This window comes from Diabrotica virgifera, chromosome 8, assembly GCF_917563875.1.
Source record: "Diabrotica virgifera virgifera chromosome 8, PGI_DIABVI_V3a".
NCBI lineage: Eukaryota > Metazoa > Arthropoda > Insecta > Coleoptera > Chrysomelidae > Diabrotica > Diabrotica virgifera.
The window spans coordinates 93,637,599-93,653,945 of record NC_065450.1 but is presented as its reverse complement, the minus strand read 5'-3'; the positions used below and the strand labels follow the sequence as shown (position 1 = coordinate 93,653,945).

The window sequence follows — 16,347 nt, the reverse complement described above, 5'->3', positions numbered from 1 at the left end:
CCGGCAAATTAGGCGAATAAGATATTAATTCATCTATAAATTTTGTCCAATACAATTTGTGGACGGGTGTGCCATGCAGATTGCACTTCCTTCATTACTAGATGACGAACAGTTTTCCTTTAATTTCGGTCTATAATAATAATAATAATAGTGCTACATTTTTGCCGGGGAGATCCTTTTGAAATATTGTTTTAGCCCATTTTTGAAAAATGTGAAAACGTTGAATTATCCACGTCCGTCTGTAAACACAACTCCTCCATCATTATACCAGGTAGAATGATAAATGAGGTGTCGAATGAAAGCTTATAACCCAAGGATGTTACTAAAGGTAAGAAATTTGACCTACGAGTTCCGGTTTTAGAAATGCAGCCGGAAGTAGTGTTTTAAAGTAACCGGAATAGTACAAACGATATACACATATTATTCGACGTGCCTCACAGTGATCCAAAATCCCGAAAAGATGGCCAAAATATGAAAGCGATTTTTGATTTGCATGGAATTGGGCATCCAGGGGTTTTTGAGGTCGCTAATAACGAATCCGAAGTCTAAACTTTCAAAAAACCAAATGGCGGGTTTATGGATTGTAAATATATTTTTTTCTACGAGCGTGCAAAAATGTCTACTTTCGCGCACGCATTATAGTTTAGTAAGCTTCACTTTTCCGCACGCGTGTTACTTTTCCGCACGCGGTTTTTACTTTTCCGCACGCGGTTTTTACTTTTCCGTACGCGTGTTAATTTAGATATGTTAATATGGCCGTAAAGTAATTATAATACATGCAATAAACTAATATTTAGATATTATTTACCGATTTATTTTAAATATATCTTATTGTGTTCCTGTTTTAATTAAATTAACGCGACAATTCGATGAAATAAAATTATTTTGACATAATATTCGAAAGTCAAATCGGTAGACAATAACAGTCGTTTTGAATCATCGTCATGAAAACCAAGATCGTCGTCATGCTAACTAATTATATTGAAAGTTTGGTTTTGACAACCTTGTCAAAGAATTAATTTGTGTATGTATTTTCACATTAATTAAATGAATTGATTAAGATTTGGTAATTTTTTAAAGACTCTTAGAAAAAATATTGTTCCTAACTCTTCCAGAAAGTCTCTTTTCCGCACTCGACTGCTTGCCGAACTCCCGCTTCGCGTCGTTCGGCAAACTGCAGTCGCGTGCGGAAAAGAATGACTTTCTGCACTTGTTAGGAAAATAACTATAATAACATCGAAATTTGATATCCCAGGGTTTTTGAGGTTGCTGATTACTTGATTACGAAAATCAAAATTTCAAAAAACAAAACGGCGGATGCAATCTGCCAATTTTTTATTCCAACGTTAAATTCGATTATTGACCATATGAAAGTGAAACCTAATTTTTACTTTATATTTTAACAATACTGTTACTCTGGGCTAATTAGCAAAATACAAGGAAAAATTATTTACCAGCAATTTTATTGCTGGAATCGAATTTTATGATCCTATATATTAATAAAATAGGTATACCAAGTCCTTACTTGCAAAATACTTTTTTTTATAAACAAATGGCGCCCGAAAATCGTGTTTTTCTTTCAATTTTTGCTCTATAACTCAAGATTTTAACTTTACACCAAAAACACCCAAATAAAAATTCACCGTAATTAAATTCTGTATTGAGCCATGTTCTTCCCGATTTACTTCGACGAAAATTTTCTTCGGAAAATGCGGGTTTTTTAAAACAAAATCTTTAATTTTCAACTAAAATTTTAGGTTAGTAATTATTTATCGATAATTAAATAACTTGGTGATATACAAGCTCTTTTGGTATAGATTATATTTCCAGATGGAAATTGTATGAACAGTTTAGCAACAATTAAATTGTTAATTCAAAATTTAGGGTCGCTATAATAACCACCATAGTTATGATGCATAAGAATAACTATGATTTTTGTATAAAAAGGCACTATACCAATCTAATGTACTTTACAGAATTGAAATTGGACTATTTAAGCAGCCTCAGGAATATTTTAAAATTATAAACAATTTTTTGGCTTATAAACAAATATAATATCGGAAATATTACATTAAGAGGAAACAGTAGCGATCAACAGGTAGCGAAAACGCGTTCCAAGATTGCGGCTGTAATTTTGAATATTTTTTCGAGATATTTGGCACACGTATTCGTAATATAATAAAGAATGGCGGTACAGAGCCCAATTTGAAAAATATATTAATATGTGGAAATTATTCTGTAATTAAATACAATATTAAAAAAACGAGCCTGTACCGCCATTAAAAAGAACAAAAAAATACACTTTCTTCAAATAGACTTTTTTATCCGATGCCTAGATTTTGTGTCATTTTGGAACTACTAAAATTTTTTATTTCATTAGTAGTTCCAAAATGACACAAAATCTAGGCATCGGATAAAAAAGTTTATTTGAAGAAAGTGTATTTTTTTGTTCTTCTTAATGGTGGTACAGGCTCGTTTTTTTTTAATATTGTATTTAATTACAGAGTAATTTCCACATATTAATATATTTTTTAAATTGGGCTCTGTACCGCCATTCTTTATTATATTACGAATACGTGTGCCAAATATCTCGAAAAAATATTCAAAATTATAGCCGCAATCTTGGAACGCGTTTTGGCTACCTGTTGATCGCTACTGTATCACCTTAAATTATGAAAACGGTATTGAAAAGAACGCGGCAGGACGCTTCTTTTAAAAGAAAAAACGTTTAATTGCGATGAGTGGTTCCTGAGATACAACCGGTCAAAGTTGACCGGCATGTACGGCGAAGATATAAATAGTAGGATGGTAATTTTCGGACCATCACCTTTTTATTTCGTTCCTCTTTCTCCACACAAATTGTCATATCCTTAAAAGACTCATAACATATATTATAATAATAAAAACTATCGGTATTACGAGGGAAAAAGACAAAAAATACCAAAATTTCAATTAAAAATCAGGTTGGAGAAAATGGAATATCAAAGTTCTGGTAGGGGAGCCCAAGCGGGGATTTTTGCAGTTACTCGAGCGCGTCCGATTATTACATTGGTAACATTAAACCTTGTACCCAGAAAATTTACCTCTACTATATATTGGCTCTTAATGCAGGGGAGTTCGTTAAAGGGGGGCCGAAAAAAAATCTATCCTTAGAAAAACTCGAAATCGTCAGATTAAGATAAGGTAAGTTAAGTACATACATGCAAAATAGTGTATATTTAAAAAATCTCACGATTTGAGCGGGGTGTAAGGAAATGGGTGAGTCCCAAAGTTTCACAAGAAAAAAAGCGAATATTTCGCGAAATGAATGACAGATCGAAAAACTAAAAAATACGTGCTCAATATTTTTAAAAAATCTATCGGATGATACCAAACACGACTTCCCACGGAGAGGGGTGGGGGTAAATTTAAAATTTTAAATACGAATCCGGCGATATTTCACGAAATGAACATCAGATCGAAAAACTGAAAAATACACTTATTCAATATTTTTGAAAAATCTATCGAATGGCACCAAACACGACTCCCCACGGAGGTGGGGTGGGGGTTACTTTAAAATCTTAAATAGGAGCCCCCATTTTTTATTGCAGATTTGGATTTCTTACGTAAAAGTAGGTAACTTTTATTCAAGACTTTTTTTGGTTTATGGATAGATGACGCTATTGACGCTGATTGTTGGAAATGGAAAAATAAATTAAAAATAGAAAGTCCCCACTAAAATGAAAAACTTGTAACTTTTTTTGGTTTCAGGACCTACTCTTCACAACCCAATAGGTCCACATAACGCTCGAGTGACTGCACATTTAGCATACTTTGCTCCCCTACCATTCAAAATCGGTATACGTTAAAAAATGCATTTTCTCGGCTTCCCATGGAGCAATTTTCTTAATCTTTTTTTTTTTGTTCCCAAGTAACTCGAGTAGGGCCATCTAACTACCGCATTATTAAATGTCAAAGTTGCTTTTGTTTTATTATAATAAATTTATTTATTTATTTTAACCAAAATTTTTAATTTTTTTAAACGAAGATTGTTTTAATAATAATTATACAGCTCGCAAATGAGAATATTTGTATTTTAAACGTTAAAACGTACACTTGTGGTAAGTTTATCTAAAACAAGTCTACAACTGGAAAAAATATGTAGTTTTATTTTCTTATAAATAAATTAATTTATTATAACAAAACAAAAGCAACTTTGACATTTATTAATGCGTTAGTTAGATGGCTCTACTCGAGTTACTTGGGAACAAAAAAAAGATGAAGAAAATTGCTCCATGGGAAGCAGATAAAATGCATTTTTTAACGATTACCGATTTTGAACTTTGAGATTCCATTTTCTCCAACCTGATTTTTTATTGAAATTTTGGTATTTTTCACTCGTAATACCGATAGTTTTTATTATTATAATATATGTTATGAGTCTTTTAAAGATATGAAAATTTGTGTAGAGAAAGAGGACCGAAATAAAAAGGTCCATCCTACTATTTATATATTCGCCATACATGCCGGTCAACTTTGACCGGTTGTATCTCAGGAACCACTCAACGAAATTAAACGTTTTTTCTTTTGAAAGAAGCGTCCTGCCGCGTTCTTTCCAAGACAGTTTCATAATTTAATTTAATATTTCCTGATATATTTTATTTGGTTAGAAGCCAAAAAGTTGTTTATAATTTTAAAATATTCCTGAGGCCGCTTAAATAGTCCAATTTCAATTCTGTAAACTACATTAGATAGGTATAGTGTCTTTTTATACAAAAATCATAGTTATTCTTATGCATCATAATTATTGTGGTTATTATGGCGACCGTAAATTTTCAATTAGCAATTTAATTGTTACTAAACTGTTCATTCAATTTCCATCGGCTTCTGGAAATATAATCTATACCAAAAGAGCTTTTATATCACCAAGTTATTTAATTATTGATAAATAATTACTAAAAATTCTATATAGAATCTACGACTTGGTCTGGAATAAACTGGTGTTTGATTGGCCTATGGAGGAGCGGTACGGCAAGGGATAAGGGCTTGCGGTTTGGTGATACTCCTCCATAGATCCCTACCGAAGGGTGTTGACGCCTAAAAACGGTATATATAAATAATTATTAACCTAAAATTTTAGATGAAAATTAAAGATTTTGTTGGAAAAACCCGCATTTTCCGAGGAAAATTTTCGTGGAAGTAAATCGGAAAAAACATGTCTCTATGCAGAATTTAATTATGGTGAATTTTTATTTGAGTGTTTTTGGTGTAAATTTAAAATCTTTGGAGTTATAGAGCAAAAATTAAAAAAAAAACACGATTTTCGGGCGCCATTTTGTTTATAAAAAAAGTAGCACACTATCTGCGGACTTTGCATACCTATATTATTAATATAGAATCATAAGATTCGATTCCAGCAATCAAATTGCTGGTAAATAACTTTTCCCAAAAATGGCCTATTCTCCGATAAACTGCCCAGACTATGTACCTGACTCTTTGATCTACGATCCTGCAATGACTAAAGATCTACAGGCATAACAACTACCTGAATGCTACGGCATGATCTGTTTACTCGGAGTTGTTAACAATTTATATTAAAACTCATCGCGCAGAGCGCTTGTACAAAAAATTCTCTCAAAACCAAAGGGGCAGATAGTGGCAGCTATTTTTTTAAAAATATATACTTTATTACTTAACTTCAACTTAAAATCTACATATAACACATATACAAATATTTTGTTATTATAGGCTTTTATTATAAATGACTCCACGAATAACCTCCATTTTGTAGAATTGAATTTGCGCACTTCATTATGGAGATACACGCTAAAGACTGTGCGTATAAAATATTTGTTATTCTTAACTGCGCGTATGTTAAGTACGAAGGTCAACTTTAAACTGAACTAGTAATTCAGGTATAGGAGATATAGTTCTAGGGTGGGCAACACTAAATAGGGAATTTAATTCTCTTTTAGAAAATGTAGATAATAATATTCTCGAAAAGTCGATGTTTTTTTACTTTTGGCCAGCTTTTCGGGATTTTGGACCACTGTGGCACCTTAGCAAGACGAGAACAAAAATATATACTTCCGGTTTCATGACTGTCCGTCCGTCTGCAAATAAACTCCTCCGTGATTAATACAAATATAATGACAAATGATGTGTCGAATGAAAGCTTATAACTCAAGAATTTTATTAAATAAGAGAAATTTGACCTCAGGCTTCCGGTTTTACAGTTGCAACCGGAAGTACCATTTTAAAGTCACCGAAATAGTATAAACGATATATTATTCGAAACGCCTTAGCAAGATGAGAACAAATGTCAACTTTTGGTTTTTATATCTTATAACTTACTTACAAGTTCTAACCGGAAGTGATACATTATAGTCGCAGAAATATTGAAAAGTCTAGCTTGAACGTTCAAGTTTCGGTTTTGAAATCATTTCCGTTTAAACAATTATTATAACCGAAAGTTTAGTAAAAATAACTCAAAATTATTGAAATCGTATATCAATCGACACAAAGTTACACAAAGAGTTCAAATATCGAATTACGGTTCTACTTTCGATCACTTTGGGTGAAAACCTGACTTATTTAAGTCCAATTACTTGTAAAACATTTTGAGTGAATTCAATAGGAATTTATTAAGTTTGAATTCATTTATAAAATGTTTCATATCAATATCAATAAAAATGTTTTTCAACTGAACTATTTTCAGGGTCTGACCTAAAGACGGCAGTGATCTTTGTACTTACCAATAAGTAAAGGGCCAGCTGCTGTAGATCCCATCCCTGGAGGCCTAGAGCGGCTGCGTCTCTTGGATCGAACTGCTGGGACACCTGCGCCAGCGCGGCCAAGGGGGAGGACAGAGCAGTATCTATCTGGGGGGTCTGTACAAGTGCAATCTCTCACTACTAACTACCCGACACAGCCATAACGCTCATGCGTGTGCACAAGAGATGGATGGGTACAGGGTAGATAGATTTGATGATGAATGATTAAGAAATGAGTAAGTAAGAATGTTCTTTTGGCTTGCATGTAATTGTTAAGGTCTCGGGAATTATTTTAAATATATTTTACTAACAATATTATTCTTAGTTAGTAACTACACAATTTTTTAAATTATGTGAGATAGTTCAGTCCAAAGTTTGCCATACTTATTTGGACAACAGGTTTAGGAAATTCTAAACACCAAAAATGACCCATTTTTAAGGTGGTGCTTTAATTTCTTGGAGAAGAGTATAAAAATTAACATAATAGTCCAAAATTGGATAAAAAGTACATTTTATGACATAATCCAACGAAATTTTGAACATCCTTACTTGTCACGTCAAGAAAAATATATTAAATAGATAATAACGTATAAACAATGTAGGTATAGATGACAAAATCTACATATAAAAGTTACAATCAAGCGCCAAGCACATGTACGTCAGGTATGAGAACTAAAAGGGGGGTAACAGGGTTGCCACTTCTTCGTGTCAAAAACGAGATAACGTGAATTGTTTACCGAAGGTAAAAATTGTCAATATTATTTTAATGTACTTCAGACAAAATTTGGGAGAATAAATAGTTCCTTCTGATACCTCCTGATACTCAACACAAATTGGGTAAAAGTTTTTGCAGTAACTTTTACATTAAACGGAAATTTTTTTGGTTTGCTGATTTGGAATATTCCATAATAGGCTAGAACAATTCCTCCTCCAATATACCTCAATTAAACGCTCACATCAAACTTACTTTTAAAGTTACCAATGACTTAAATAATTTTGCAGGCACTTGGTCTCGGCTTATTCTATAGTTAATTGTATTGTAGCTATTACGCTCTCCTCTAGACAATGTGATTTTACAAGCGGCATTCTCCAATAAGGTGATAACTTCGTAAATGAATGATCCGCAGAAGAGATTCTTTCCTCCTATGAATTTTTTCACATTTTTATATTTTCCTGTTCGTTATAATTAGATGAACTGAACTTTTTGAGTTCTGCGAAAAACATACTGAAGAGGGATGTAATATTTCTGTAGAAGGAAATAACCTGATTTCAAACCCCGTCTCAGTCTGATATGCAGCTGAAGACAGTAGTCTGTCTTTTTATACTGTGTCATATTGGGTTGCACAACATGTAAGTCTAAAATTTTTTACGGAAGAAAATGTTGGTATGAACCAAGAGATATCGTGGAAAACGAAACTCAACCAGCGTCGCTCAGGCAACAATTAAATAGTTGATACAATTGCTCAGTTTCTTGCGGCAGATATTCAACTGAATATAGCAGAAATTCAATCAATCTGGGAAGTAGGCTATGATAGTGTCCAATCTAGATAGGATAAAATTTCAGTTTCGATCTTCGAAAACGCCGAGAAAACATATTTTATAAAAGACAGGAATATTGGAGGGAGAGTAGAAGAACGACATAAACAGAAAATAATTCGTCAAAAAATCAAAAAAAAAAATTGCAAGCGTCTTTATTCGCTACGTGCAGTCAGTGAGGGTATTTCGCTCCGAATTCCATCCTACTGCATGAAGTTACTTGATATTTTCATTGTAAGTAGGAAATAGCTCAAGAAACAAAGTCTACCCTTTGCCGATGTGCGCTTTTATCTTGGGGGTGGTTCCCACCCCTTCTCGGGGGTGGAAAATTTGTTGGTCAAAATAACCACGGAAGTGGCTAGAGAACCTAATTGTTTTGAAACCTTAATACTTTTTGAGTTATTCTTGAGTTATTGAATACTCGAGTTGTTGAAAATTTGCCATTTTCATTGAAAAATGACACCTTTTCGGAGGGTTTTTTGCGAATACCTTAAAAATTGTATATCTAACGAAAAAACTATATACCCCATTTTTGTAGCTTATGAAAAATCAAAGCGACTCATTTCTTGATAAATCTAAAAATATATGGTAGGTGAAAAGATTTTTTTTAGTGCATGCTCAAATCGGTGTATTCAACTTAAGAAATAACAGAGTAATGGTCGATTTTAGGGATATAATGCTACAAATACCTTTTGAAGTGCTTGAAAAGGCCTTTAAAACGAACACTGTTAAATGTCAATTACATTCAAACTAAGCGAGATATGGTGCAAAAAAAATTGATGATTAATATATTTTAAAGAAAAATGAGAAGTATATTGAACCCTTCATCTACTAGAATTTAAATGCATCGTTTTCCTTCTACAATACCTTTTATTATAGTGTTATTACTATGTTCAAAAAGTTGGACGGGTTTAAAATGAATGGTTTTTGAAAAAAAAAATAAGTTCAAATTATAGAGCGCATTTTTAAATTTTCTTAAAAATCTTCCTTTTTCTCCATGTAACTCAAAAATGATAAGAGATACAGTACATAAATGTAGGGTTTTTTCAGATAACAATTTTGTTTTGTCTTTCATTACTGTAGGTCTTTATCATTTTCGAGTTACATGGAGAAAAGGAAGATTTTTAAGAACATTTAAAAATGCGCTCTATAATTTGATCATATTTTTTTTCAAAAACCATGCACTTTAAACCCGTCCAACTTTTTGAACATAGAAATAATACTATAATAAAAGGTATTGTAGAAGTAATACGATGCCTTTAAATCTGGTGGATGAGGGGTTAAATATACTTCGCAATTTATCTTAAAATAAATTGGTCATCAATTTTTTTGCACCATATCTCAGTTAGTTTGAATGTAATCGACATTTAACAGTGCTCGTTTTAAATTTCTTTTCAAGCACTAGAAAGATATTGGCAGCATTATACCCATTGCTGTTATTTTATGTTGAACACACTGATTTGAGCATGCACCAAAAAAAATCTCTTTTCACCTACCATATCTCTTTTTGTATTATAACTGGAAGATTTATGAAGAAACGAATCTCTTGGATTTTTCAAAAGCTACAAAAATGTTTTATATAGTTTTTTTCGTTAGATGCATAATTTTTAAGGTATCTGCAAAAAACCGTCAGAAAAGGTGACATTTTTCAATGAAAATGGCAAATTTTTAACAAAGATTAACTCAAAAAGTATCCGAGTTTTCAAAAAAATATATAGAACAGTTTTTGCTTAGAATTAGGTTCTCTAGCCACTTCAGGGGTTATTTTGACCAAAAATTTTTTCACCCTCGACAAGGGGTGGGAACCAACCCCAATGTAAAAGCGATCAGGAGATAACTATTCCCAAAATTTCATTGAAATCCATGAAATCGGATATTATTCGGAGGTAATATCCCGCTTTTGCTCTCATTGACTGGGGTATATATTTTATCATACGTGGCAACTCTGTTCTAAAACATCAAGTAACTGAAGTAATAACAATGAAAAACAGTTAAATTTTGGTTGATGAAATAAATATTTGCATAGAAAACACAAAATTACCTTCGATTTCGAGGCAGCCAACTTCTGTTCCTCTTTGCGGCAGTTTCTTTGGTACGACGTGATCACTCTCCTTAACCTTGTATTGAGATCAGTTATAGAAGGCCAATTTTTATCATCGCCCTCTTCTCCCACCCGATCTTCGCTATCGAGCGGTTGGGTTTCTGAAGAAGCCGAAGGACCAGGAGATGGTTCCGCAATTTCAGAGTTAGCTTCGGAAGCGTCTCTGTTTTTAGACTTGAAGCTGGATTCTTCTGTAGTATCGTCGTCTTCGGCGTCATCTTCGTTGCTGGAGTAAAAAACAAGTTTTAGACGTTTAGTAGCGGTAAAGAGGGGGTTTTTAAATCATTTTTGGAAAAGAAGGTACGTAAATACGGTCGATTTTAAAATAAGTTATCATAAATGTTACTTATTCGATATCTGAATGTCGAAGTTCTCTTAAATAACTTTTTTTAAATATTATTTTAGTCTTAAGATCAGAATCTAGGTCAACCTTCATCCATCTGCCTTCCGGATGAAACATTTTATTTATTAAATTTGCATGGGTTGCCCATCAAAATCTTGTCATAGTTATCCTTAAGGGGGGAGGTTGAATTAAATAGGCATATTCAATACAATTCATACAAAATTCAAAAAAAAATACAAAGAAAATATTGAAAAATAAGCCAACGGTGGCCAATTTTTAAAGACATCTCAAAAAACAATGAATTTTACGGTGGACATCAAAACTCATCATTGGATGATGTTAAACAAAAAACTCAAAAAAAGATTTTATTAACTTATGAGTTTCTCGAGGTAACGCTATCGAGTTTTTTTAATTTTATCAATTTTTGACTTTTTGGTATCATTCAGAACTATTCAGAAGTCAAAACAACGATTTTTTTGCAAAAAGGGTGAAATCGACATATTTATTATTGTTAAACAAAAATAAGCATAAAACAAAAAATATCTCTACAGCGTTATCTCAACAAATGTCTAAAGAAAATACATTCCAGGTGGATCGGTCAAGTAGTTTTTGATTTACGATGTCTACCGTCTTTGAAAAAAGCAGTTTTAAGAAAAACGCGTTTAAAGTTTTGTCAACTTTTATTTTCAATTTATTTTTTGTCTGTCAAATCGTAAAGTGATGCACACCGGAATATGTTTTTGAATCGAAGAGTAATTTACAAAAGGGAATAGGAGCAGCTGTTGACCGTTGTTCACTAGGTTCAAGCGCGCCGGCGCGAACCTGCTGCAAAGCGAGTCGAAGGTAGGGATATTCAACACTATCTTCCTACCTTCGACTCGCTTTGCAGCAGGTTCGCGCCAGCGTACTTGAGTGTAGTGAGAAACGTTCAACAGCCGTTCCCGTCATTTTTTGTAAATTACTTCGCGATTTAAAAACATATTCCGGTGTGCATCACTTTACGATTTGACAGACAAAAAATTAATTTAAAATAAAAGTTGACAAAACTTTTACGCGTTTTTCTCAAAACTGCTTTTTTCAAAGGCGGTAGACATTGTAACTCATAAACTACACGACCGATCCACCTGAAATTTTGTATAAATATTCTTTAGACCATTCGTGAGGTACGCCGTCGAGATGTCTTGTTTTATGCTTATTTTTTGTTTAACAATAATAAATATGTTGATTTTCGCTCAAAATTTTTTGCAAAAAATTCACTGTTTTGACTTCTGAAAGATACCAAAAAGTCAAAAATCGATTGAATAAAAAAAATCGACAGCGTTACCTCGAGAAACTAATAAGCTAATAAAATCTGTTTAAGTGTTTTGTTTATCATGATCAAATGATGAGTTCGGATGCCCAGTGCAAAATTCATTGTTTTTTGAGGTGGCCTTAAAAAATTTCCTCCGTTGGTTTACTTTTCAATATTTTTCCTTGATTTTTTTTTTTAAATTCTATGAATTGTACTGAATATGCTTATTTAATTTAAAAAATAAAATAATTCTACCATACTTTAAAAAAATTCACAAAAATGTGCTTGAAATTAATTAATTTCAAACCCTACGGCCCCCCTTAATGATAGCTATGAGAAGATTTTGACAAGCAACCCATGCAAGTAATAGTTGTCTATGTATGAAATTTAATAAAAAAATGCTTTATCAGGAAAGAAGATGGGCGAAGGTCGACCTATTAGATTCGGATCCCGTACTATTTAGAGTTCACATCACTTATGCCTGGTTGCACTAACAGATATTAAGCTTAAGACGTACCTTAAGCTTAAGTATAAAGGTAAATCCTTATGCTGGTGCCACACTAGTGTCTAATGCCGTTAATTATCGCATTACTGACATATTTCTAATGCAAATAATGCGATAATTAACGGTATTAGATGCTAGTGTGGCCCCAATATTAAAGTATAAGCTGAGCTTAGCTAATCTGAAGCTTAAGATCTGTTGGTGCAATGAGGCATAAGAGTTCTAATATAAAAACTGTAATTTGTGATAAATTTCGTGAAATGATTAATTTCTCTTTGAATCGTAAGTCCATTGTTTAAAAAATATAGATATTTAATTGATCACATTCAAATGTTTTTATTTTTAATAATATATTATATAAACAAATAAATAATGACCAAAATGGTAAAATAATTTAGTATTGGCACTGAGTTTTACGGATTTTTACCGTTCGTTGACTTATCTATTAAGGTAACATAACCCTACGTGTATTAGTGATCTTGAGAAAGCATATGACGGCTTTTCAACGAAGCCTTATCCTTTAATGTTATCTTATGTAACAAACTTTAAAATCACGTCAATTTGATCGATTCTAACCTTCAGTTTTTCCAAAATTGTTACTGCCTAAACAAAACTTACCTTTTCTTCGAAAATCAGGATTAAAACGTGTCATGCAGTATAGGACGTTAGGAAAAGATATGTAAATATTATATGGGGCAAGCTAACAATGGCGTATGAAAAACCAAAAATAAGTTGAAATGATTCTACACGATTATTCATCATGGAAAGTTGCTTTGAGAATTTTATTCCAAATTTTAATTTAAATCTGTTTAAATAATAAAAAATAAAATAAAAGAAAAACCTAATTTTATATAACAAAAATACAAAAAAGTATATTCAAGTCTTTCACAAGAGTGCAAACAATATATATCACTTAAGTGAAATTTACTAAAAAAATGTCCTCTTGGTAAAAGGTATATTAGTTTAAAAAGCCCTAAAGGACTACAAACATATAAACAAAACGTTTTCGCTCTGTAACAAGAGCATCATCAGTGTTACAAGAACATGGTGAGCCAACCAAAAAATACAAAGGCAGGTGTTGCCTGCCACCTCTTATAACATAATGACCTAGTTACCTTTTGACCCACTTACCACGTGTGGGAGTCATATGTTGCCCTAGGGCCGTATCCTTAGGAATTTTATCCATCCTTTGGATTTTTCGATGTGCTCATTTATACAGCGTGTCTAGTTAAGTTGGAAACATATGGGAAACTTTTTTATTATTAATTTTACGAACAAAAATTATTCTTCATAAAAAGTTCTGCATGTTCTAAAACCTAAGATTCAATCATTAGATATCAAATTTTATCAATATTATACGAGGTATGTCAAAAAATTTGAATTTCGTTCAAGGGTAAAGTACCTCTATTTCTCTGAATATCGAAAATTCTTATTATGGAAAGTTGTTTGGAATTAAAAACTAAGATCAAATATGCAATTACATGCTTCTAATTAAAAAAAATATTTTACAAATTTTTCTCAAATTTATGAATACCCAATCGTTTCTATTTATTACAAATATGATACTTAACTCTTTTATTATTCATTTTACGAAAAAAAATTATTCTTCATAAAAAGCTCTGCATGGTCTAAAAACTAACATACAACCATGATATATCAACATTTTTTTAAATTTTATACGAGGTGTGTCAAAAAATATGAATTTTGCTCATGAGTATAGTATGTACCTTTATATTTCACAATATTTCAAATAGAAGGATGTAATTTCATATTGAAACATTGTTTTTAATTCTAAACAACTTTTTGTAATAACAATTTTCAATATTGTGACAAATAAAGGTACTTTACTCCTGAGTGAAATTAATATTTTTTGACATACCTCGTATAAAATTAATAAAATGTGATATCTGATGATTGCATCTTAGGGCTTAAGACATACAGAGATTTTTATAAGGAATACCTTTTTTTCGTAGAAGTAATAATAAAATAGTTATCTTATGTGTAATAAATAAAAACGAAGTTAGTATCCATAAATTTGAGAAAAGTTTGGAAAATATTTTTTTTTTCAATTAGAAGCATATAAATGCATATTTGATCTTAGTTTTTAATTCCAAACAACTTTTCATAATAAGAATTTTCGATATTCAGAGAAATAAATGTACCCTTGAACGAAATTCATATTTTTTGACATACCTCGTATAATATTGATAAAATTTGATATTTAATGATTGAATCTTAGGTTTTAGAGCACGCAGAACTTTTTATAAAGAATAACTTTTTTTCATAAAATTAATAATAAAAAAGTTCCCCATATGTTTCCAACTTAAGTAGACACGCTGTATAAGAATTTTGTCTGTTTTTTAAATTTTGTATTTTTTGGTTGGCTCACCATGTTCTTGTAACAGTGATGATGCTCTTGTTACAGAGCGAAAACGTTTTGTTTATATGTTTGTAGCCCTTTGGGGCTTTTTAAACTAATATACCTTTTACCAAGAGAAATTTTTTTATTAAATTTCACTTGTAATGAATGGTATACAGCCAACTACAGGAAGTTCTTCCTTGTGGATATTTATATATCACTTACAATTAGAAGAAAAAGAAATAACGGAAAAACCTGAACTGAGACAATGTTGTGTATTATCCCCATTATTGTTTAATACTGTACAATTTAAAAGGTAAGTAGTACGTTCATTAAAGGTAAAATATTGCAAAACCTCTAAATTTTAAAGAACCGCTTGGATTGACATGAAATTTGGCATACACATAGCTAACAAGTAAAAGAAAAAAGTGATATTGTGATCACCCCCTTTTGGGGGTGAAAAATATATGTTCGAAATAAGTCCGGAAATGGATAAAATGACTAATTCTAAGCAACTTTTGTTATATAAAGTATTTTCACCAAGTTAATACTTTTCGAGTTATTTGCGAGTGAATACGTTAATTTTTCTGCAAAATAACCACGTTTTCAAACTGTTTTTCGCAAATAACTCAAAAAGTATCTGGTCGAAAAAAAATTCTTATCAAAAATATAGCACGTGAAAAAGTGAAAAACATGGTGTATATAGTAGGTCACTACACCTAGTAGAAGCAGAGTTATAGCTAATGAAAAATAGGTTCATATTCGTCAAATTCCAAATCGAATATTTAACGTACCAAGACCAAAAAACGAAGCACTTTTTTGGGGAAAACTCATTTTAACTTTTTTAAAGTGTTTAAAAAATGCTTATTTTTGTTTCTAAAAAAATTTTTTAGCATCAAAAGTAAATAGTCCTGTCGCCAGGGGGGGTACAACGGCCTTCTTAATTCAGATGGACTTACCCAAGTTTTTTTTATGTACTTTGGCCCGTAGAATACGAATTTTTTGGGTAACAGTTGATCCGGATGTCGCTAAGATTGTTATAAACAAAGAAGTTGAGGAATTACATGACAGCGATTTCTCGCAAAACAAAACATTTTTTTGTATTTTTTGGGTCATTCTAACCAAAAAATGTTCCTACAAGTTTTTTCGTAGGATGCATAGTTTTCGAGATAAACGCGGCTGAACTTTCAAAAAATCGAAAAATTACAATTTTTGAACCCGAATAACCTTTGAATAAAAAATAAAATAGCAATTCTGCTTACCAGCTTTAAAAGTTTGAGTCAAATTATATCTGTTTTGAATATTTGCATTGCTACAAATTTATTTTTTGATTGTTAAAAAAAGCTATAAACACATAGTGTTTCCCGTGCCTAATACATGCGTTTTAATGCATGGTACGTAGAAATAGCCCCGCTTGCACTCTTATCTCCTCTACCTACTCGTTTGATTTTAAATGAGAAATC

The 16,347-nt window shown here is 31.8% G+C and overlaps 1 protein-coding gene across 13 annotated transcripts in view; it reads right to left on the bottom strand.

Annotated features, from left to right (window-relative positions):
* Positions 1-16,347, bottom strand: part of LOC114339291 (chromodomain-helicase-DNA-binding protein 7) — a 281,299-nt gene that overhangs the window by 76,512 nt on the left and 188,440 nt on the right. For 11 of the 13 annotated variants that reach the window (XM_050658452.1, XM_050658455.1, XM_050658458.1 and 8 more), the window contains 2 exons: positions 10,330-10,615; positions 6,735-6,869 (listed from right to left, as the gene is read on the bottom strand). In XM_050658452.1, the coding sequence (XP_050514409.1) occupies positions 6,735-6,869; positions 10,330-10,615 (421 nt within the window). The remainder of the gene's footprint in view (positions 1-6,734; positions 6,870-10,329; positions 10,616-16,347) is intronic. The other 2 variants (XM_050658462.1, XM_050658463.1) reach the window with 1 other exon arrangement.